General features: G+C 40.1%; 1 protein-coding gene across 1 annotated transcript in view; it reads left to right on the top strand.

Annotated features, from left to right (window-relative positions):
- The window catches only part of CACNA1H (calcium voltage-gated channel subunit alpha1 H), a 446470-nt gene that overhangs the window by 297784 nt on the left and 126131 nt on the right, over window positions 1-22555 (top strand). Inside the window, exons 6-8 of the mRNA XM_074197130.1 lie at window positions 5611-5926; window positions 12864-12956; window positions 16018-16822. Of these exons, the coding sequence (XP_074053231.1) occupies window positions 5611-5926; window positions 12864-12956; window positions 16018-16822 (1214 nt within the window). The remainder of the gene's footprint in view (window positions 1-5610; window positions 5927-12863; window positions 12957-16017; window positions 16823-22555) is intronic.

Raw genomic sequence — 22555 nt, forward strand, 5'->3', positions numbered from 1 at the left:
ATAGCATCTTCAACAAAATAGAGAAGTTTGGAAGAACTGATTCAGGTAGGAAGATAAGACAATAGGTTCGTTTTCAGTCCTTTGTTCAAAGCTCCAAACAAACAATTCTGAGTGGAACACTCAGAGATGACCTTAGAGTCACAGTACTTCAGGTTGAATTCCACTTCCTCTGCCACTTGCCATTTGTATGATAACTTTCACCTGACCCCATAACACCCAAGCATGTATGTGCGTGCATATACTCTTAATTCGGGTCTTGGTGCACTTGTAATATATGATATAGGGGTTCTTTGAGAGACTGTTCCACACTGTAAATCAACTCCTTCCAGGAAAATTTGGAGGATAGCTCTGCCACTTACTATCTTTGTGGCCTCAAGAAAGTCAGTTGACTTCTCTGGATCTTAGTTTCCTTTCTCATCTATTTATTGAATGCCTTGGAATAGATTATCCCAATGGTCTTTTTTATCTCTAGAGCAATGATCCTTTGATACTTGTTCAAGCAGGCAGACTATAGAGTGCCTGGTTCAGGTTGGTATCATTCATGTTCTTCATGTTCAGAGTGTTTTTTGAGCATATGTATTATTGATGATCTGATTGAGGATATTAACTGGATAATTTTTGTATCTTGGAATGTATAGAATATGAAAGTTATTATAAATTAATACTTAATATAATAAAATATTAGGCAATATGATGAAATGATAATCTATTAAACAATGTCCCATAACAAATTGATCATGGTAATAATAATAATAATAATAAGTTTTATCTGTATGGTGCCTTACAGTTTCCAAAGCACTTTCCACACATTATCTCACTGCATCTTCAAAACAACCCTATGAAAAAAAATTACTTCAATATCATTAGCCTCCTTTTTCAGAGGAGAAAACAGAGTCTAAAAGCAAAGATGTAACTTTTCTGAAGGTTGAATGATTAATGGGCAACTGGGTCCTTACTGCAGCCCAAGAGTCAGGAAGACACATCTTCATGAGTTCAAATCCAGTCTCAGATACTTAATAGATATCTGAACAAGTTACTTAACCCTGTTTGCCTTAATTTCCTCATCTGTAAAATGAACTGAAGGAAATGACAACCTACTTCAATATGTCTGCCAAGAAAACCCCAAATGGGGTCACAAAGAGTCAGCACAACTGAAAAAACTTGAGCAACAAAAAAGGAAATAATAATGCTTCACCTACCTTTTTATGGTGATGAGTTTGAGAAGTCAAAGAAATATGTACATAAATTGCTTTAGAATCTGTAAGGCAGATGTATTATACATGCCTTTATTATGATGCATTTTTTACTATGTTATGTTTTGCCATACTGTTTACTACTCAATTCAGTTGAATATATATTATTGATCATAATAATGTTCACATTCTGTAGATTCTAATGTATAAAAATGAATATCAAGTTAATACTTTCAAACAAATCACCAATAATAATATAAACTTAAAAAATCTAAACATTTTCTAATACTTACATTAATGAAAGAAATTCTGAAATCTCTCAAACAAGGATCATAGAGTTATACACAAACCAAGAATTTAGCATATGAGGAACCAAGCCCAGAGCAGTTGAGTACTTCATTAAGGTACCATGATGATAGGGCTGGACTTCAAATATAGACTCTGTGCTTCTCAATTCAGTAGCATCTACTGAATGTAGTTGCTTTAAATGTTTGGAGGAGAACTCTTAACTCCATCCTGCCACATCCATATCATTTGCTGCCATCTTAAGGAATCCAAATAATTTCTGGTCCTGTTGAGGAGCAGATTAGATCACAGCTCTTAAGATTGGTCACTGTGAGGTTGGGAGAGGGGGAGAGGGCTAGAGAGAGTGAGAACCTTTTTGAAGAGGACCAATAACAACACAGATTGACGTAGTGATTTGTGCATGAATTGGATTTAAGCGAGGGAGAGATGCACAAAGTCATCAGCCTCACTCTGTTCTGCAGAGTCATGAAAGTCCAATGGCAAGACAAAAGTCAAGATGCCTGGTGGTGGCCCAGGATGCAGTGGGTGACCTTGGCCTTTCTAAATTAAGATCTTAATCAGGTCTCGATTTGCCTGAGACATCGCCCATTCGATGACTAAGGACTAGGTAAGAATTGAGACAAAAAAAAATCCTAATTTATCATCACAAAAATATCAGTCCAGAAGGGGAAGACCCTCAGAGTTGCCAAAAACCTCTGATCTAGTGCAGAAAGAAGGAAAAGGAGTCCATTAAGACCTCTTTATAACATAATCACATAGCTAAGGAGGTCTGAGGTTCCTTAGGGGCTTTCCTTGTGTAGTCCTGACCTCCCCTTTGTGCTGCATCTTCCTGGAAAACTCAGGTATCATAACATGGGCCAATAACATGGGCACATGGAACACCGGGGGATTTTTGGGTGATGACTGAATGGTATAAAACCATTGACATTTACTTCATCCTTGACAATACTTTTCAACTCCTGGTCTATCATGGATCTTTTGATCCTCATACCTGAGGGCAAGGGAGTTTCCCACATGGAACATTATCAGGCAGACAAAAAGAGACTTAGAACCAGGAAGGCTGGATCCAAAACTTCACCAGAGAATCATTTAAAGTCTCTCAGCTATAAAATGGGAGCAATGATGGAAGCATTACCACTATCATAGGGTAAGATTGAGGAAAGTTCTTTGCAAATTATCAAACACTATATAAATTATTATTTTTCAGGGGCAGAGATTTAGACCATTTCTGGTACAGTCTATGAACCCAAACACCAATACCAAATCATTTAACAAAGGAGCTAGGGTCAGGTCACAAGGATATTGTCATAAACTTCAGATCAGGATCTTAGGGAAAGAATGTCCATAGTTAAGAGACAAAGTCAGGAGCATAGAACCCAGTGACCAAGCCATAGGCTATAGTAAGTTTTGAGTTGGGCAATAGAGGGGGAGGTCCTGTCATAGCTTTACAGGCTAAAATAGGTAGAGTCAGAAAACAGATCCCTAAAAGGAGATCTATGGATCTTATGTGCCCCACTGTCCCTGGAGGGGGGGAGGATCCCTCTGCTCCAGGCCCTGGCTCCCCATGTGAGTGACCCTGGTTCATCCACCCACTTGCTTACCCTCAGCATCCCAACAGTGATAACAGCTTCTCTCTAGGGACTAAGGGTTCCAAATTTAAACTTATATCCCCACCTTGTGTCTATGTTGAGTGATATAGATGTGTTTGGGGGTGGGGTGCATCTAAAATAGTTCCAGTGCTTTGCCAAGTAGTTGTGAATGTATTGGCTGGCAGCAAAATAGATGGCCAGCCCCATCTCTACTCAGTTCTTCCATCTCCAAGGAAGGAATATAGGTCACCTGAAGGCTGTGAGGGAGGCTGATGGGCTGCCACTCGGAGACTGTAACCTAGTAACGTCTTCTACTCATCTAGCCCTGGAAGATGTTTAATGATTGTCAGAGTGTGTGTGTGTGTGTGTGTGTGTGTGTGTGTGTGTGTGTGTGTGTGTTTTAAAGCCTCAAACAAGTATAGTCACTTGGTAATGCCATGATATGGGGACAATACTGAAACATAAACCTTAATCTGATTTTGTACAATGGCTAGAGACATTTTGGATGCAAGTTAATGAGATTTTTCTTCCAAGGGACTCTTCTAAGTGAATAGGATCCAAATTGGGGAGGAGGGTCCTAAATCTAGAGCCTGGTGCATGTTTCCCTCTTTCTCTGCTGAGACTTTTCTTACCCTGGATGGATAGAATTTTGCCAACTGAAGTTCATACCTTGCCTAAGAATTTCTGAGGTTCCCTTTTAGGTGTGTTTTTTTTTTCTTTCTTTGTAATTTCACTGCTTCACCTAGTAACTGGAACATAGAAAATAATTAATAAATTCTTATTAATGTTGATCTTAATGATTCTTGACCTAAGGCAGCAGACAAGAGGCAAAGTCAGGGCCACAATGGACACTTGTACAGCCCCTGTCCTAGGCTTCAGGGAGCCCAAATGAAGGCTCATTACTCAGAGTGCTCATGAAATTCAACCTGTTTATTCTGTCCCTGATCCAAACCTGTGCCCAGTTCCCAAATCTGGGTCCATGATTCCAGGGAGAGGCGATTCTAATAACTTATCAAAGAGCTTGACCTGACTAGTCATTCCTCGTGTTTTACGTTGGACCACTAGCCTCACAATCTCCCTACTAGGAAAGTCTATCCCTACTTCTCCAAGCTTTACCTGAAGGACAAGTTGGGATTTTCTGGAAGTGCTATTGTTTGATGTTCTTTATCTCCCAGGTCAGACTCTCATCCACTTGGACATTTCAGTGTGGCAAAATTGTAAAGAATGGGAGCAGGGGGTGGGGGAGGGTGGACAGAAGTGGGTCATTCAAGTCAGTCAACAACTCTAACTTCTCCTCCATAGGAATTATCAAGTGAAGGAATAAGGGGCAAAAGACAGGGAAGAATAAGATATGTTGAAAGTATGATTCTATGGTTAGTAGTAGGTGATAAACAAAAGGAATTTGTAGTCATCATCATCACCATCTTCCTCCTCCCCTTACCTCTGTCTCTTCAATTCTTTAGTTTCTTTTGAAAATCTACTCAAGCACCACCTTCTACATGAAACCTTTTCCTAATACTCTCAGTGTTTAGGGCCCTGCCCTTCCCAACACCCCAATGTCCTTTGTCTTTTGGGTATATATTCATCCCTACCTAGGGTCTCTTACATAGAGCACTGACCTTGAATCCAGGAAGCTGGGAATTTTGAATCCAGTCTCAGATATTTGACTCATACTAGCTGGGTGACTTTGGACAAGTCACTTAACTCTGCCTCACATCCAGAGCCATCTCCGGTTATCCTGATTCATATCTGGCCACTGGACCCAGATGGCTCTAGAGGAGAAAGTGAGGCTCCTGACTTAGCATATCACTTCTCACTCAAATCCAATTCATGTGCTTGTCATGGCATTACATCCCTGATGAAATGATGCTCTTCAAAAATGAAGGACAAACATTATAGTATTATTATTATTATTATTATTATTATTATTATTATTATTATTATTACATACATGTTTTCTCCACCAGTAGAATATGAGTTCTTTGAGGGCAGAGACTGTTCTACCTTTTATATTTGTAATCATTGCATCTGGTACATAATAGATGTCTGACAAATGCTTATAAGTGATTTATCAATATTATCATAATTACTTTAATAATAGAAGTAATTCACATTTAAGGTTTGCAAATTGTTCTGTTCTTACCAGCTTAATGAACTTAGATAAGTCATTTTCCTTTTATGAAACTCAGTTTCCTTATCTGTAAAATGGTGATGGTTGTATTACCTTACAGAGTTGAAAGAGAATCATGTGAAAATATATACACATATGTAAAATATCTAGTATATAATAAAATACACATAGTATAGTATAACATAACATTTGTATATATAAAATGTTTTGTAAACTTAAATGACTTGTAACATTTTCTATTGTTTGTTGTAATGTGTAATCATCTGATTAGTCCCACATATCACCCCTATCAAAAATCATAGGATTATTGTGCTATCATTCTCATTTTTATTATTAAAATTATTATATTCCTCTTAACAATTCTCCAACTTTGTTTTCTCTCCAATCATAGGAATAACAACCTAACCTTCCTGAACCCCTATTACCAGACAGAAGAAGGTGAGGAGAACCCATTCATTTGTTCTTCACACCGTGATAATGGTATGCAGAAGTGTTCCCACATCCCCAGCCGACGGGAGCTGCGAGTAGAGTGTACTCTAGGCCTGGAAGCTTATGGCCACTCCTTGGACAGTGCTGATGGTGGTAGCCGAAACTCCTGCATCAACTGGAACCAATACTACAATGTATGCAGGACAGGTGACTTCAACCCACACAATGGAGCCATCAACTTTGACAATATTGGCTACGCCTGGATCGCTATCTTCCAGGTGTGACTCCCCAACTCCCTTCCATACAAAGTCGTTCCAAAGACCAAATAACTTGAATAAAAAGATCATTGTAGTGATGAGAGAAGAAATATAAGTATAGACTAAGAAAAGGAGGAATCCTCAGTACAAGGAAAGATGTCAGCCATGGTTGTGAGAATGTAAAAATAAATATAGGACTGTGTACTAGAGAGAATAGGAATCATTGGGTTTGCAACTGGAAGGGATCTTAGAGATCATTTAGCCCAGCCTTCTCATTTTACACTGAAGAAACTAAGGTAAAGGAGAAACTCAATAATTTGTCCCACATCATACAATTCATAAGTAGCAAAACCAGGATTGGAATCCATGTTTTTCTCCTCCAAATTTTGCTCTCTTCCTTCTATGCCATGGTATCTCTGGAGCACCAATCATACCTAGTTTAGGAAAAGAGTAGTATTATAGATTTGGTGCTAGAAGAGATCTTAAGGAATCACCTAATCCAAACACCTTGTGGTATTTAATTATTTAATTTAACCTCCATTGCTGCTGTACACTGGTCAAATCAGTCCATTTTTTTTTTGTCAAAATCACTACATATATGTATACATGCATTGACAGCATCTAAGACAGTGGAAAAGTAGGTAACAGGTAAATTTTGTTAAGTAGAACCAGACTTAGGACTTGAATTTAGACCTCCAAACACCTGAGGAGACTTCTATTGATCAACGCTGCTTTAAAATTACAGAAGGTGAGGGGCAGCTAGGTGGTGTAGTAGACAAAGCACCGGCCCTGGAGCCAGGAGTACCTGGGTTCAAATCTGGTCTCAGACACTTAATAATTACCTAGCTGTGTGGCCTTGGGCAAGCCATTTAACCCCATTTGCCTTGCCAAAAAACCTAAGAATAAAATTACAGAAGGTGAACATAGGGAAGAAAATGATGATTAAAAATGTATCAATTGGAACCAAATTGTAAAAGGTTATCAATGACAAGCTAAAGAACCTAGACTTTCTATAAAACAGAGTCTCTAAAACCTGGATGCTGAAATGAGAGGTGGGCCCATTGAAACTTAAGTCAGGGAGATTTTTGAAAAACAAAAGACTATTTTCTTCTTCTGTCAATCAGCAAACATTTATTAAGTGCTAAGTATGTCCCAGGTATTGTCTTAAGCCCATTGTATGGCAAAAAAAAAAATTGTCCTTGTCTTCAAAGAACTTACATTTTAATGAGAAATAACAAACAAATGATTATATTATATTTTTAATAATTATATGATATATAATTAAATTTTTTAATTATATTGTGTTTTATGATATGATATATTACATTGTATTGTCATATATCATATGACATTATATTATGTTAGTTGTGTTACATTATAATAATATATACAGTGAAAATGGAAGGAAATCTGAGAAAGAAGAGACTAACAGAATGTTGTGGTGCCTGGCAAGACATATATATATGAGGGAAGAAATCCTACAGAAGGCAGTATTTGAGCTGAGCCTTGAAGGAAGCTGGGGAGTTCTGAGTCTGAGGTGAGGAAGAGAGAATCCCAGGCATGAATTCAGGATGCTGGGTGTGAAGAACAGAGAGGCCAGTGTATATTGGCATCCCAGATTGAAGGGAGTGGAAGAAATAGAATAGTTACCTTTGTAGAAGTTTCCCTATTTGGGTGTTCCCCTTATTAGTGAAATCACAGTTTCCTATATCATTGTTATCTTGATTGTGATTGTTGTTATCACCAGTCTGTCACAAGATAAAGTCCAGATGCCTCAACCTAGTGTACAAGGGCTAGCACTATCTGATGCCAGTCTCCAGTCTTCTCTCATCCCAGAGCCTTCTGACTCAAGGAAACCACTTTACTTTCCCCAGTATTTGTTCCATACTGTCACATCGCTGTCTAGGTCTTTCTTCACCCAGGTCCCTATGACGGGAGCTCCCTGTCCCTAAAACCTGTCTTGTCTCATCCTTCAAGATCAAGATTAGATGTCACCTCCTTCGTGAAGTCTTTCCCCTCCACCCCATCCTTTCCCCCCATTTCTAGGCAGCCTAAATTAATCTCTCTCTCTTCAGACTTCAATAACATCATATTTGCACTTCTCAAAGAAGTTATCACATGAGATTTTTGCTGTAATTGTGTAGTACAATGAAAAAAGAGGAGAGAAGGAAGGGAAGATTTTAAGTGTTTATTATGTGCTAAGCATTAGGAAAGTAATGCATAAAATCAAAGATCCTAGTTTTAGGTGCTGTTTATTGCCCACGTGACCATAAGGGACAATCTCTTTGAACTTTGGTCCTGTCTCTTAAGGAATGAAAGGATTAGACTAGATAACCTTTAAAGTTCCTTCCTGCTCTAAATCTATGATACTAAATGTTCAGTGAATGAAGGAGGAGGCCATGCTAGATTTGGAGTCAGAAGCTGATAGATTTAAGAGCCAGGAACAATTGTAGATGTCATCTAGTTCCAATCCTTTGTTTTACAGATGAGGAAACTGAGCATAAGATACAAGAAGGTTTTTATTTAAGACCTTATAGGTAATAAATGACAAAGTTATGATTTGAACTCTGACAGTTCTACTTTCTAATTAGAAAATATAAATGTGATGCCCTCAATAGAGTCAGAAAAAGTTGAGAGAGAGGACCTGGATATCCTTGTAGAGACTCAGCAGATAGCTATGCAGGACTGAAATTCAGGAGTGAAATTAGAACCCAATATAAAGATTTGGGAGTAGAGATGATAATTGAATTGGAGTAGAGAAGATCACTGAGAGAGTATGAAGGAAAGAAAAGAAAAGGAAATACTGCTGGCTATCCATGCTAAAGGGATAAGGATGATTAATTCTTCAGCAAAGGAGACTGAGAAGGAGCAGCCAGACAAGTAAAGGAGAGCTGGGAAATACCCCAATGAAGTTTAGGGTGGAGAGAATGGTATCCAAGGCCAGGGATTAGCTAACTCCAAAAGGCTGAGGACTAAGAAAAGGACATCATAATTGACATTGAAATGATCATTGGTAAGTATTGAGAGAGTAGTTTCAGTTCAGGAATGTTGGTAAGTATTGAGAGAGTAGTTTCAGTTCAGGAATGGCAGGAGCCAAAGTTAAATTGAAAAGAATTAAAGAATAAGGGAGAGATAGGGAAGTAAAGCCCCCCCCCCTCTCTCAAGTTTTGTAGTGAAAGGCAAAAAAATAGCTGTAAGGGATGATAACTTCAATTTGTTGTTAAAAGGGAGATATGAATATATTTGTAGGTATTAGAGATAGAAGAAAAATTTTTTTGCAAGGCAAATGGGGTTAAGTGGCTTGCCCTAGGCCACACAGCTAGGTAATTATTATGTGTTTGAGGCCGGATTTGAACTCAGGTATTCCTGACTTCAGGGTCAGTGCTCTATCCATTGAGTCACTTAGCCTCCCCGATAGAAGAAATTATTAAACAAGGGGTAAGGAATGTCAGGGAGAAGAGGGGGGAAGGAGAAAGAAATAAAAAAGGAAGGAAGGAAGGAAAGGAGGGAGGGAGGGAGAAAATGGAGCAAATTCCTAGAGGATACAAAAAAAGGATAAGATCAAGGGCACAAGTAGAAAAGGCAATCCTGGCAAGGAGAAAGACCTCATCATCATCCTCCTCCTTGGAGACTACAGCAAATGAGAGGAAAGATGAAGATGTTCAAGAGGTTCTGAGCTGTGGAACCAGAGAGATGAGATAGTTCATCTTTAAAATGAAGTGTTGGGCTAAATGCTCTCTAAGGACTTGAGTCTGGCAATGAATGGAGTACAGAATATGTGCTGATGCATCTTCTTAGCACATATTCAGGTTTTCTGGGCATCAGTGTCAACACAGGCTAGAAATTAGAGCAGACACTGGTAACTGTTGATGACCTCTAAGTCCTGGAAGGATGTAGGCATATTGACAACCTACAAAATCTGGCTCCAAACCATTTATTTCATACCCAATGGGGAATATTATTGCATGAGCCAATGCTGTTGTTTCACCCAAGAGATTCAGGGGAGGGTAAGGAATAGTTCCTTCAGGAAACAGAATAGTTCAGCTTCAGAAACAGCAGAATAAGCTGCTAAGAAAATGAGATTTTAGAAACAGAAACGTGACATTAGAAGTTATCTTACCCAATCTTACTTTGTTCAGAGGAGGAAACTGAGGAACCAAAGCAAGGAAGGAATTACCTAGGTCTCACTGCCAATTAAGGCAGTCACAAATTTTCTAAACCCAGATACACTTATGCCCTTCTCACCACAGCAAACTGCCTCCTGAGCCAAAGCCACTTACAAAGTATAGCTGTAACAGGGAAGGAGTGAGTCACCAGACACTTTGAAGTGGCATTGAATATAGTATACTTCTTGGGCAGCAGACAAGGGCATGTCTTTGTTGCCAAGTCCATCTTACCCCATAGCAAATGGTGCATTCTCATTAGCTTATGTGGACAGATGCAGAAAGAAGCCAAGAAATTAATTGGGAGGTTTGGGGAGGAATGTCTCATCTTTTATTACATGTGAATTCTGAGGCCACTTGGCTTAGCAGTGATTTGAGGTTATAACACAAGCAATGAGGATTTGTCCTCCAAACCATTCCTGAATTGATATGGGATTACCAATTTCCCAAAGACCACAGAATAGCTTCCTGAGCAAAGCAAAAGCAAAAATATTCATTCTAGCTTCTGGAGAGGAGGAAGGAAAGGGATTTGATGTGATGAGGAGAAGGAGAGTTGTCTTTCAGGTAGCTGAGTTGGGCACAGGCTAGGGGTACTATGTCCATGACAGTTTGCATGAATGCCTGTGGATTTGTATTGTTCTTGGGGAAGCTTTCCTGAGAACCTAATGGAGACCAAAGATGTTTCACTTTCTTAGTTTCTGCTCAGGGAGTCTAGAAAGAATGCACACATTTTAACTTTATTCCTAAAGTCCATATTAATGAACTGGAGCCAGAAAGACTCGAGTTCAAAGTTCAGATGTCACCTTAAAAACTGAATAGCCTGGGGCAAATTTAACCTCTCAGTTTCTTCATCTGTAAAATGGAGTCCCTTCCAGCTCTTATTCTCTGATCCTCTGATCATCATTGAAGTTTACAGAAACTCCGAGGCAGTGTAGCACAGTGGGAAGAACACTAGGCTTAGAGAGAGAAAACCTGAGCTACTCACAAACTGTGTGGCATTGGGCAAATTTATAGTCCTCTCTGGATCTTAGGATGTTTCCCTATAAAATAAGAGTATGAACTCAAAACATTTGTGGTTCGAACATTTTCTATCTTTATTAAGAAATGTCACTGAACATCTCCCCATGGAATTTTTAAAATTCATTTATTTAGGGCAATGGGGGTTAGGTGACTTGCCCAAGGTCACACTGCTAGGCAATTATTAAGTGTCTGAGATCAGATTTGAACTCGGGTCCTTCTGACTCTAGAACCAGTGATCTAACCACTGCATCATCTAGATGCCTCCCTGCCCATTGAATTTCTAAAGAGTAATGGCATTCCAAAATGCTGAAAAGATCAGCTACCATAGGGCATCTATTCTTGTCAGGAATAATAATAATAATAATAATCAATAAAATTAACAATAATAATAATTTCATCCTTAACCAAAGCAATTTCTGCCTCAAATAACTTATCTGTGATAGGGTAAATTCAGATTTTCTTGAGAATAATTTTGAGAAAGGGTGTAGAGAAAAGCTGAGTGTGGGTGTTTTGGCTTGCTTTCTCAAAGCTCTATCTTGTTTGTCCATGAGCACTGGGCAGCAATAGAGCCTCCAATTCTGGTAGTCCAGATGGGACCAGGGTAGAAGGAAATAGAATCTATTTCAAACTAAAAAAGAATTTCCTAAAAATCTAAAAGGATAAAAAACAGCTTCTATTTCAATTATGCCTTACAAAAGTACATTCTTACTAGCCCTTTAAAGCAAGTAGTACAAGTATAATTATTCCTATTTTATAGTTAAGAAAACTGAGGCTGAGAAAAAAAGTGACTTGCTTAAAATATTTATAGTCAGAGCTGAGATTTGAACCAAGGTTTCTGGAATCCAAATGCATTGTTCTTTTCACTTTTTAGACTGATTCTTTACAGATAGAAGAGACTACTTTACAGATAGAAGAGTCTAGCACTAGAGCAGCTCAAACAGGAATTGGGTAACCAAGGATACTAGAGAGGGAATTTCCTGTATAGGTAAAAGGGGTTAGATTATAGGGCCTCTAAGATTTATTCCCATTCTATGATTTTCTTGATTCCCCAAAACTTTCATAAGTAAAGCAGCAGGATTGGCTAAGGTTTTATTTCCTTCAGTGACTGTGTCACCTATCTAGGGGAGCCTCAGATCAATAACTCAGGTAAAATCAAGGGAGGAACCAGGATCTTATCTCCCTATTTCCCCTTCAAGTATAGGTTACTCCCTATCCTTGATTTAATAAGAGAATAGAGCACTAATCAGAATCTAAAAAGCTCTTTTCAGACTGCCAGGATGAGCTAAAACCAACAAGGTGACTTTGAATAGAATCAGTGTGAATTTCTATTCTTGAGTCCAAAAATCAGTTATAGGTTGGAAAGAGATGGTTTAACATTGGTTTGTATGAAAAAGACACCTGAAGGTAGAGAGATGAGGGGAAGTAAGTCCTAGATGAAAAGTTCAATATAAGAGTGATACAATAAATAGTCTAGTTCACCAGACCTCACAACCTACCTAGAGACCACCCCAGCTCCATAGCTTTAGGAGTAACCCAGGGCCCAGTACCTCCAAGAGACAATTGAAGTTGGCCATGGATGGACCACTATTCTTTCAAGGCTGTGTCTAACTACAAGGTAGAGTCAAATGAGAGAAGGAAAACCCTAAATTAAGCTATAGAGACATAGGAGTTGTGGGTATGGAGGGATGAATGGGAGAAAGGGAGACCAAGTTTATATTCTCTTGGCCAGATTTGCTCTCTGGGTAACTCTCACTTCTCTCCTCTCTCTCCCCTAGGTTATAACCCTGGAAGGCTGGGTTGACATCATGTATTATGTCATGGATGCACATTCTTTTTATAATTTTATATATTTTATATTACTAATAATCGTAAGTATGAGTTGTGGTTATATGCCCTGATATAAAATGTTATTCTAAACCTCCAGTCCAGTGGCAAGTTGAGAGATTAAAACCTATTGGACCAAGACTTGAATTTGTTCCAAGATCCCAATGGGGACTTGGTTCCCCATACAGACCAGGGCATTACCTGGTAAGGTATGGGGTAGGAAAAATTCTGTTCAGTGTCAAATGGACCCAACCCTCCTTTGTTTTTATTTTATTTAACCTACAGTGTTACTGCTGTGACCACTTCAGCCTGGAAAATGACAGAGCCACCCTCTTACTTGCTCTCTTCAGCACTGTGGCTTTCTTATATAAAAATAGAACCACTGTAGTAAGGATAAAGGAAAGTTGAAGCAGCAGTTAACATTTCAAACGGTGGTCATAGCAAGAGATAACTTGAAGAAGTAAACAACACAGTATTGGCAAGAGTAGGTTGCTAGTGTCTCAGAAAATGCTGAGTGTTCCTGTCTCTTTTTCTGCTTAAGTATATCTTTTGCCCTTTCTGTGGCCATTTCTTTGTTGTCTCAGTCCCCTCCCCCATATCTGTTCCCCATCTATTCCCTTGTTCCTCAACATAATGGAAGTGGAAAGGTTTATCAAATCAGTTTCATTTGGGGAATAAAAATTCATATTCTAGTTCTAAATTTAAAAATCAAATGAAATCTTGTATATGTCTTTCTTCTTGAAAACAAAATATGATTTTAGTAGCCTTTTTTACTTTCATTAGACTCTTAGTTGGTTTAGTAATCTTCATTTTTCAAAGGGTCACTTGACTAAGTTACCAAAAGGAAGATTTGTGCTTAATGTAACAAAAAAAAAAAAAAACTACCTAGCAATTAAAGTGAGTTGTAATGCTTTGGAAGGTAATGGCTTCCCCTTCATTGATGTGCTCTTCAAAGGCCAGACAATCACTTGTCAATTATGCTTCAGAGTGGATTTTTATTTAAGCATGGGTTGTACTCAATGGTGGCTGACATCTCTTTCCAACTCTGAGTCTATGAATTTCAATTTAATTGAGTGAGTATTTTCTGAGCTCTCTCCTCCCCTGGCCAAATCACCTCCACTCCTATGTTTCCAGCCAGCCCCTATCCTGGGATTCTCATTTTTTAGGGGAAATAAATGAAGCTGCAGATCGATGACTTGACCTTAGGGAACTTAAACACTTAGGTTGGGGAGACAGGGAAGGAACCATCTAGGGTCTCCGGGAGCTCAAACTGGAAGGAAGCCAGTACTCATACACAAGATGGTGAATCAACAATCAAGTGCTTAATAGTATAATTCAACTCCCATGGCTACAGAAACTCAGAAGACAAGATGTTGTGAGACACTGAGTAGTCAGGATTGCCTCCTACAGGAGTTAAACTTTAAATGGTCAGATTTTGGAAGATAACTTGGAGGAAACCAGTGGAACAAGTCCCAAGGTAGCAAGTTAGTCTGAGAAAGAATAGCAATGCCTACTTGTGTGATACATGAACTGGACAATGTAATAAATCTCTAGAAACTGGATGGACAGAGTCTTTGGCCCTGGGGAGGAGTATGCCTCATGTCATTGCTATGCTTTGGGAAGATGCTAATCCTCTCTTTCAGGAAGTCCTCCCCAACTTTTCCAACCTATTCTCAATCTTCTCCTCTAAATTCCCTTAGTACTTGGTTTCCAGGCCAGAGTTAGCAAACTTGTAACCTGAACCATATTAAAACAGTTATGCTAATTTGATAATGTTAATTTGTGACTTTCTAAGTCAACACATTGCCACAAACTCTTTCTATTTGTGTTTGACATTACTGCTTCAGGTTATTTGCTTGGAACTTATGATATCCTTATAGAAATAACTCACACTGATTGAATATAGAACTTGAAGAGAACTTAGAACAAAGAATATTGAAAGGGAAGGGACTTTAGAAGTCACTTCTCACTTAACAGATGGGGAAACTGAGGCAAAGAGAGGAAAAGTTACTTGCCCAGAATAACTTGAGGATTGAATGAAGGTTCTGACTCCAAATTCAGTTCTTTTTTTCCCTATAATGCCATAATCTAGCTTCCTTCCATTACTCTTTTATACAGTTATTAAAATAATAACAGCTAAACAACACTGTAAGAATGTTATCTTTTTCTTTTAATTTTTTAAGGCAATGGGGTTAAATGACTTACCCAAGATCACAAGCTAGGCAATTATCAAGTGTCTAAATTCAGATTTGAACTCAGGTCCTCCTGACTCTAGGGCCAATGCTCTATCCACTGCACCTAGCTGCCCAAGAATGTTATCTTCAGAAGGGATCTTAGAGATTGAAACTGGATCTGTTGGACCTTCCCCTAAGGGCATCACTTGCCTCTTTCCTCTACATACACATTTGGTGGATAGAATGCTAAATTTGGAGTCAGAGAGATGTGGGTTCACATCCAGCCTCAGACACTTACTTAATGTTGTGACTAGGAGCAACTCATTTAAACTCTCTCAGCCTCAGTTTCTTTATCTGTATAATAGGTATAGTAATAGCACCTCCCTCATAATGGATTGGTGAAAATGAAGTCTCTTCTTCTTCTTCTCATTTCCCTAGTAATGTAACTAAATAGAGAAAGAAATGGAAAGCATAGTTTTTCCACATGGGGAGATTTCAATTAAAAAATATTTATAAGTATTCCTGTTGTGTCAAAGACTATATTCAAGAAAAATAGAATGTAGTCCTTTTTGTTAATGAATCTGCAGTCCAATGGAGAATGGGATTAAGAGCAGGATTGCAAGAGAAGACACCTTTACAAAAGAGATATGACCAGTGCTATAGGAAACCCAAGAAAGGAGGGATCGGATATTCCTCTGGAATAAATTAGTTCAGGTTTCCTGGAAGAGATGGCTTTTAAGATGGACTTTGAAGTATGGCCCAGATTCTATAGGATTATTGATTTATTGCTAGAGGTCATCTTTCACTTTACAGCTTAGGAAACTGAGGACCCAAAAAGTGTAACAGAAAGAGTATTGTCAACACTAGTGTGAACTGAACTGACTTCTCTGTTGGACTGACTCCCCTCTTTATTTTCTCCTTTTGTGGGCAGGTGGGCTCTTTCTTCATGATAAACCTGTGCCTGGTGGTGATCGCCACACAGTTCTCAGAAACAAAGCAGCGTGAGAACCAGTTGATGCAGGAGCAGCGGGCCCGTTACCTTTCCAATGACAGCACCATCGCCAGCTTTTCGGAACCGGGCAGCTGCTACGAGGAGCTCCTCAAATATATTGGCCACATTTTCCGAAAAGTGAAGCGACGGACCCTGAGGCTGTATGCCACTTGGCAGAAGAAGCGCCGGGAGAAGGTCAACCCCAACGGTGCCCTCCACGGACAGGGGGTCGGGCGCCGTGGCCGCAAACGGGTCCCCTCCATCCACCACCTGATTCACCACCATCACCACCACCACCATCATCACTACCACATCAGCAACGGGAGCCCTAGGGGCCCCTGCGGGAGCCCCGAGGTCCGCGGGGATGTGGAGCCTAGAGGGGGGAAGCCCTGCACCCGGCTCATGCTGCCGCCTCCCCCGTCCCCTGGCCCACAGGGACTTCCATCCCCACCTCATGATGCTGAGTCAGTTCACAGCATCTACCATGCTGATTGCCACGTGGAAGCCCCCCAAGATCAGGGCGGTCGAGTGTCCCGGGCCGCCACAGGGCTCAAACTGGCCACTGGACTTAGTGGCATGAACTACCCTACTATCCTGCCTTCAGCTTCAGGGGGCAAGGGTAGTTTGGCTCTGGGTCCTGTGGGGAAGAAGGGCAGTGGGCCGCCTGTTCCCGTAGTGAACAACAGCTCTGTGAGTTTGAGTCCTGACGCCTATGGGAAGCTGCAACACTTGGTTGGGGAACATGGTAAGGAAAGAGGGGATGCCTTCAGCTCTGGGAATTCATGGTACATGGAGGAGAGCCCAGAGCTGGGAGATTATAGGATCATAGACTCATACATTTAGGGCTGGAAGGGACCTTGGCAACCATCAAATCCAGCTCTCTCATTTTACAAATGAGGAAACTGAGACTGTATAATGTCTGGCCCAAAGTGATACAGGTAGTAACTGGCAGAGATCAGATTCAAACACAAAACCTCTTACTAATATTTCAATAGTCTTTCTACTGTGCCACACTTTCCCTGTACTGTCTTTCTATCAATGAGCTGAGGGAGCTGGGTTGAAGTTCCAGCTCTGCTTCTCACTATGTACCCAAGTGAGTTTTCCCCTCTCTGGGTCTCAGTTTTCTCACCTGTCAAGTAGGGATCATTCAACAAGTCAGCAAACATTAATTAAGTGCCTACTGTATGGAAGGAGCCAAGGTAGGCACTCAAGATACAAAGAAAAACTTAATGGTTCTTGCCCTCAGAGAAGCTGACTTTCTAAAGGGGGCTGGGGTAGGAAGGAGGCTCAGTGCAACATATACCCAGATAGAAGTGTGCAATTCTGGTTCAGCTCCTTACTGGCTATCAGATGTCAATCCAAATCACTTTACTTCTCCAGGATTCGGTTTTTCTCATTAGTCAGAAAAAGGAAGTTGCACTGAAATTCCCTTAAGGTCCCTTCTTAGCTTCATGTATTACAAGGAAAACTGAAAAGTGAGAACTAACAACTAGATGAGGAGAAGTGAAGGGTAGCAGAATGGGAAGGAGTAAGGATCAGCATTCCTGTTCCATCTCAATGAATTGTTATAATGATGGATGAAATGGCCCAAGAAGAAAGCTAGAGAGACACTATTACCCTCCAATCATAGGTTATTGCTCTTATGGAGTCATTTCAGTTATGTCTGACTCTTCCTGACCACAATGATGTTTTCTTGGCAAAGATACTGAAGTGGTTTGCCATTTCCCCTCTCTAAAAGAAAAGCACATTTTACAGATGGAGAAAATTAAGGCAAATAGGCCTTAAGTGACTTGCCTAGGGTCACACAGCTAGTAAGTGCCTGAGGCTAGATTTGAACTCAAGAAGATGAATCTTCCTGACTCCAGGAAGGCACTTTATTTGTTCTATCCACATAATTACCCCATCTTTATAAAGGCTCATTTTTTCTCCCCCTGTCCCTGAGAGATGCTTCATGGAGTTACTTGCAAGTATCTCTTTGACATGTGCCAACCTCAACCTCTTAATGATGTGTGATCTGGAAGGTTCCATCTGTACAATTAAAAGATTGGTCTAAATATCATTCAGCAAGCCTTTATTAGATATTTACTTTGCTACATTCCCGACAGATTCTCTAAGTTCCCTTCCAGCTGGTAAAGTCCATGAAGCTATGATGCTACAATCTATACTCTCCCCAGAGGAAAAGTGCGAGTCCTTTATTAATACTAAGGGGGAATGACATGCCTGCAGTACTGACACCATATTTGGGACTAATTCCTCTAAGGGAAGAGAACAGTGTGGTATAAGGAAAAATAGTGCATTTCAATTTCCTCCAGATCTGACCCAGGGGTCTCTATAGAGCAAATACTTAATAATGTTTATAAAACTGAATTATTGAATAGAACACTGGTTGGGGAGGCAGGTAATCTGAATACAATCCCAAATTTGACATTGATTTTCCAGGTAACCTCGGACAAGTAATTGTTTTCTGCCTCAGTTTCTCTTGTCATAAAGTCATGTGATTAGATTTGATGGGCTCTGAGGGTTTCTTTAGCTGTGATTCTATGTGATCTAATATCCTTAGGTCATTTTGATCCTATTCTGCTCAAAGATAGGGGAATAGATTTGATGACCTTTCCTATGGAAAGATTATGCAAACTAATATTTAATACCTTTCCATGTCTGAGAACTAGACTCTGCTATTTATTTACTATGAGACTTTGGGCTATGAGATCCTTTCTGAGTCTCAATTTCCACATCTATAAAGAGCCAATGATATCCAATGTTCCATCAATCTTTTAAGAACTGTGTGATACTCAGAATACATGAGATGCCTAAGACCCTAATTTTTAGAAGTTAAAGGACTTTTTCTTCCAAGTTTACAGTGTGTGGAGTCAATCTTTCCCCATGGTCAGATCTGACTCTTCATAGAGATCAGAAATCTTAAAAGAACAGAGATCATTGAGTCCAAGTGAGTGATTTCAGGATAAGAAAATTGAAGACCTGATGGATCAAGTCAGCCCAAATTCCTATAGCTAAAAAAGAAACATAAGGTTTTAAACTCAAGTTCTTGGGCTTCTTTCCTACCATATCTCAGATACCACTAAAGAGGGTGTCTCTTATAGATACATGTAAATAACTGATAGAGGGCCCCTTTCCAAAAGGAAAGTGAAATATCAGAGACTTTGGGATCAGAGGAGACACCAAAAAGGGGTTAGGCACATAATTTGTTCATTCCCAGGTCCCTCTCTGGAAAATGAAAATGCTGGGAGATGAAGAGGACCCCCTAGTCAAAAACTGGGAGCAAAGGGTGAGAAACCATTGAAAGCGACAGGGACCCAGAGGAGAAAGAGGTTGCCAGGGCAGGAAAAGAGTCCTCCAGCCAGGGAACAGAACAAAAACAAGCAAGTACATGATGTTCCCTAGGCAGGAGGGCCGGGCTCAGGGACAGCCAACCCAGGTGTTTATTTTCTGTAGAGTTGGTAGCAGATGGAGGGAAAGGGAGCAAGGTCAGAGTGAAGAGTCACTGAAGAATGGTGGCTAGCATGTAGCAAAACCTCCAGAGAGTTTGGTTGAATTGAATCAGATTAGAAAGTCTTAATCAAAAAATCCTAACTTAAAAACAAACCTTAGAGACCATCTGTTCCAGTTCCTCTTCCCCTTCATTTCATAGAATAGGAAAGGAAGGTTTGGGGAGAATTGAATTGTTCAAGGTTAACAGTCAGTGGCCAGAGTAATATTAAAGCATCCACCTTCTTGTTTCCTCTCACAATAAGTCATAGCCTCCTTGAAACATAATCACATCTTCAACCAATTGGGCAAATTATTATCCAGACTCTTGAGTCCATTCAAAAGCCTTTTTGGAAATTAATAGCTGCTTCATTTTATAAGTGAGTTGCCTGTGGCCATGCTCCCATTCTATTTCTTCCTTTGTCCAGTTGGGGCTAGTTAATCCCTGCCCTGCCCTGAAGGGCAGGATTCTCCTTTTGACTTAATGATTGGGAAGGCCCTTTGAAATGCACAGGAATTGTCCTCTGCCCATTGCTGGGATTGAAGGACTCCTCTGGTTTAGCTTCAATAGTGTGACCCAGTGGAAATGTTTTTGAATCTGCCTTTGTCCTTAGATAAATCACTTCTCCCTTCTAGACCTCAGTTTCTTCATCTTTAAGAAGAGGAAGATGTTAGACTGATTAAGAGGGGTCAAACTCTCTGACTGCAATACTCCCCAAATGCTGCTCAAACTAGATTAAAATGTCTTTGGGAAATGTTTAACAAAATAAATAAAAATACAATACAACATAAATAATATTAGTTTTTGGTTTGCTCAGACAACATACAGTAGTTTCTATTTGAGTTTGATACTACTGGATTCGATGATTTCCAAGACTCCTTTCAGCTCTAAACTTTATGATTCTATATTCCTAATATTCACTACAGAATGGAACTTCCTAAGCAGTCTTTGAGCTGTAGGATGGGATGATGCTTCCTGAGTCAGGCCATAGATAGAACCACCATGGTTACCAAACCCACTTCCAGGTGGATGAATACCTATAAAAGTCTGTACAGGTTTTCTTGCAAAGTGCTGACTCTAGTCATGCTTTTCTCTCCATAGGCCTTTGCAGGGCTCCCAGTCGGTTGTCAGGCCTGAATGTTCCCTGTTCTCTGTCTAGTCCCCAAGCAGCTATGTTGACATGTGAACTACAGAGTTGTCCATACTGTGCCAACATCTTAGAGGACCCTGAGTTTGAATTGAGTGAGTTGGAGAGCTATGACTCAGACACCAATGGTGTTTATGAGTTCACTCAAGACCTGCGTCATGGAGACCACCGAGATCCTATCCAGCAGCCACAGCAGGCCCCTTCTCAGAGTGGGTCAAGGCAACGGGGAGGATCCCACAGGAAGAAGGTGGCAGAGAATCACAGTGGAGTGGCCTGTCTCTGGGCGGCCTTCGGGAACAAACTCAAGCGAATTGTGGATAGCAAGTACTTCAACAGGGGCATCATGATCGCCATCCTGATAAACACCCTCAGCATGGGCATAGAACACCATGAGCAGGTATGACTAGTATCAGCTATATCTGAAACTATGGGCTGGCTGGGGATGTCCATTGCCTAGGGATCCTAACCTGAGAATAGAGAATTGTTTCATCAGTTCCTCTGAGGCCCCATGTCTTTCCCCTATTCCATCTGCCTTGCCAAGTAGAAAACCACCTTAGAAAAGGGCTATGACTGAACATTAGCAAGTCTTAATTTATAGTTCTTTAAATTTACAAAGCATTTTCTCCTAATACTGCTGTGAGATAGGAAAATAAATATTAGTATCCCCATCTTACAGATGAGGAAACTGAAGCTCATTGAGGGAAAGGGACTTGTCCATAGTCACATATTTTGGGGATCCCATGACTCTTGAGATAAGGATGAAACCTTTGGACCAGAAACATCTTTGTCTGGGGGTGGGGGGCAAAGGACAAGAGATAATCCCCACACAAGAACAAAAAGTTAGGAATCAAATCTTTCTGTGTCAAAGACCTCTGTGTTTCTTTCTTCAGCTATCTTGTCCCCTTTCTCTGCCCAGGAAAAGCTTAGGATTTCAAGGGGAACACTGCTCAGGAAAAACTGGCTGGAGTATCCCTTGGGCTTTGTCTTTGAGGAACTTGATCTTGAAAATATTGAACAAGACAGGGAGGAATCCCAAGTTTCTTGAATGCAACATACACTTGGGACTGCTACTTGTCTAGGCTGTGGGTTCCCATTATCCACTCCCTCTACCTTGGATGTCTCTAGGGATGAAACACAACAGTTTTTTTTGGCAATAGGAGCAAATCCCCTGAGAGCCCAGATTAAGATACAAAGTGAGGCGGCCTTGGAAAGTTCAGAAATGAAAAATGGAAGTATCCAGAAGAGATTCAATCATACCAACATTGACTAAGGGAATTAGTGTCTTGGAGTCTGAAAAAGACAGGAAATGGAGGAAGGGCATGTTCCCTGTTTTCAGATATGTAAAAGGTTGTCACATGGAAGGGATTAGCTTTGTGTGGTCTCAAAGGACAAACTGGGACAAGAGAATAGAAATAATGGGGAAGCAGATTTCATCTCAATATAAAGAACTTATTAACAGCCAAAGCAATCCAACAAAAGGAATAGGGTCACTCAAGATATACCGAATTTCCCATGACTTGAAATTTCTTGAGTGAAGGTCAGAGGATCATTTGTCACAAATGGTGTCTTTTAAAGGGATACCTGAATACACACGATACCTTTAAGGCCCTTTCCAGATCATAAATTCTTGAGCCCTTTCTCCTCTATATCCTGCATAGTCTATCTGATTTTCTAGAAAGTATCCTTCGCATAGAGTTTCCAACCTAGGAGTATTTGACTGTAGCTAAGAAAATGGGTCTCAAAGCCAGAGAATGAGCATATCATAGGAAAAGAGCTCTTGGATTTAAGTCAGCATCCCAGAGTTCTAGCCCTGATTACCCCTGATTCATTAGGCATGATTTTAG

Source organism: Macrotis lagotis, chromosome 8 (genome assembly GCF_037893015.1).
Source record: "Macrotis lagotis isolate mMagLag1 chromosome 8, bilby.v1.9.chrom.fasta, whole genome shotgun sequence".
In the NCBI taxonomy this organism is placed as follows: domain Eukaryota; kingdom Metazoa; phylum Chordata; class Mammalia; order Peramelemorphia; family Peramelidae; genus Macrotis; species Macrotis lagotis.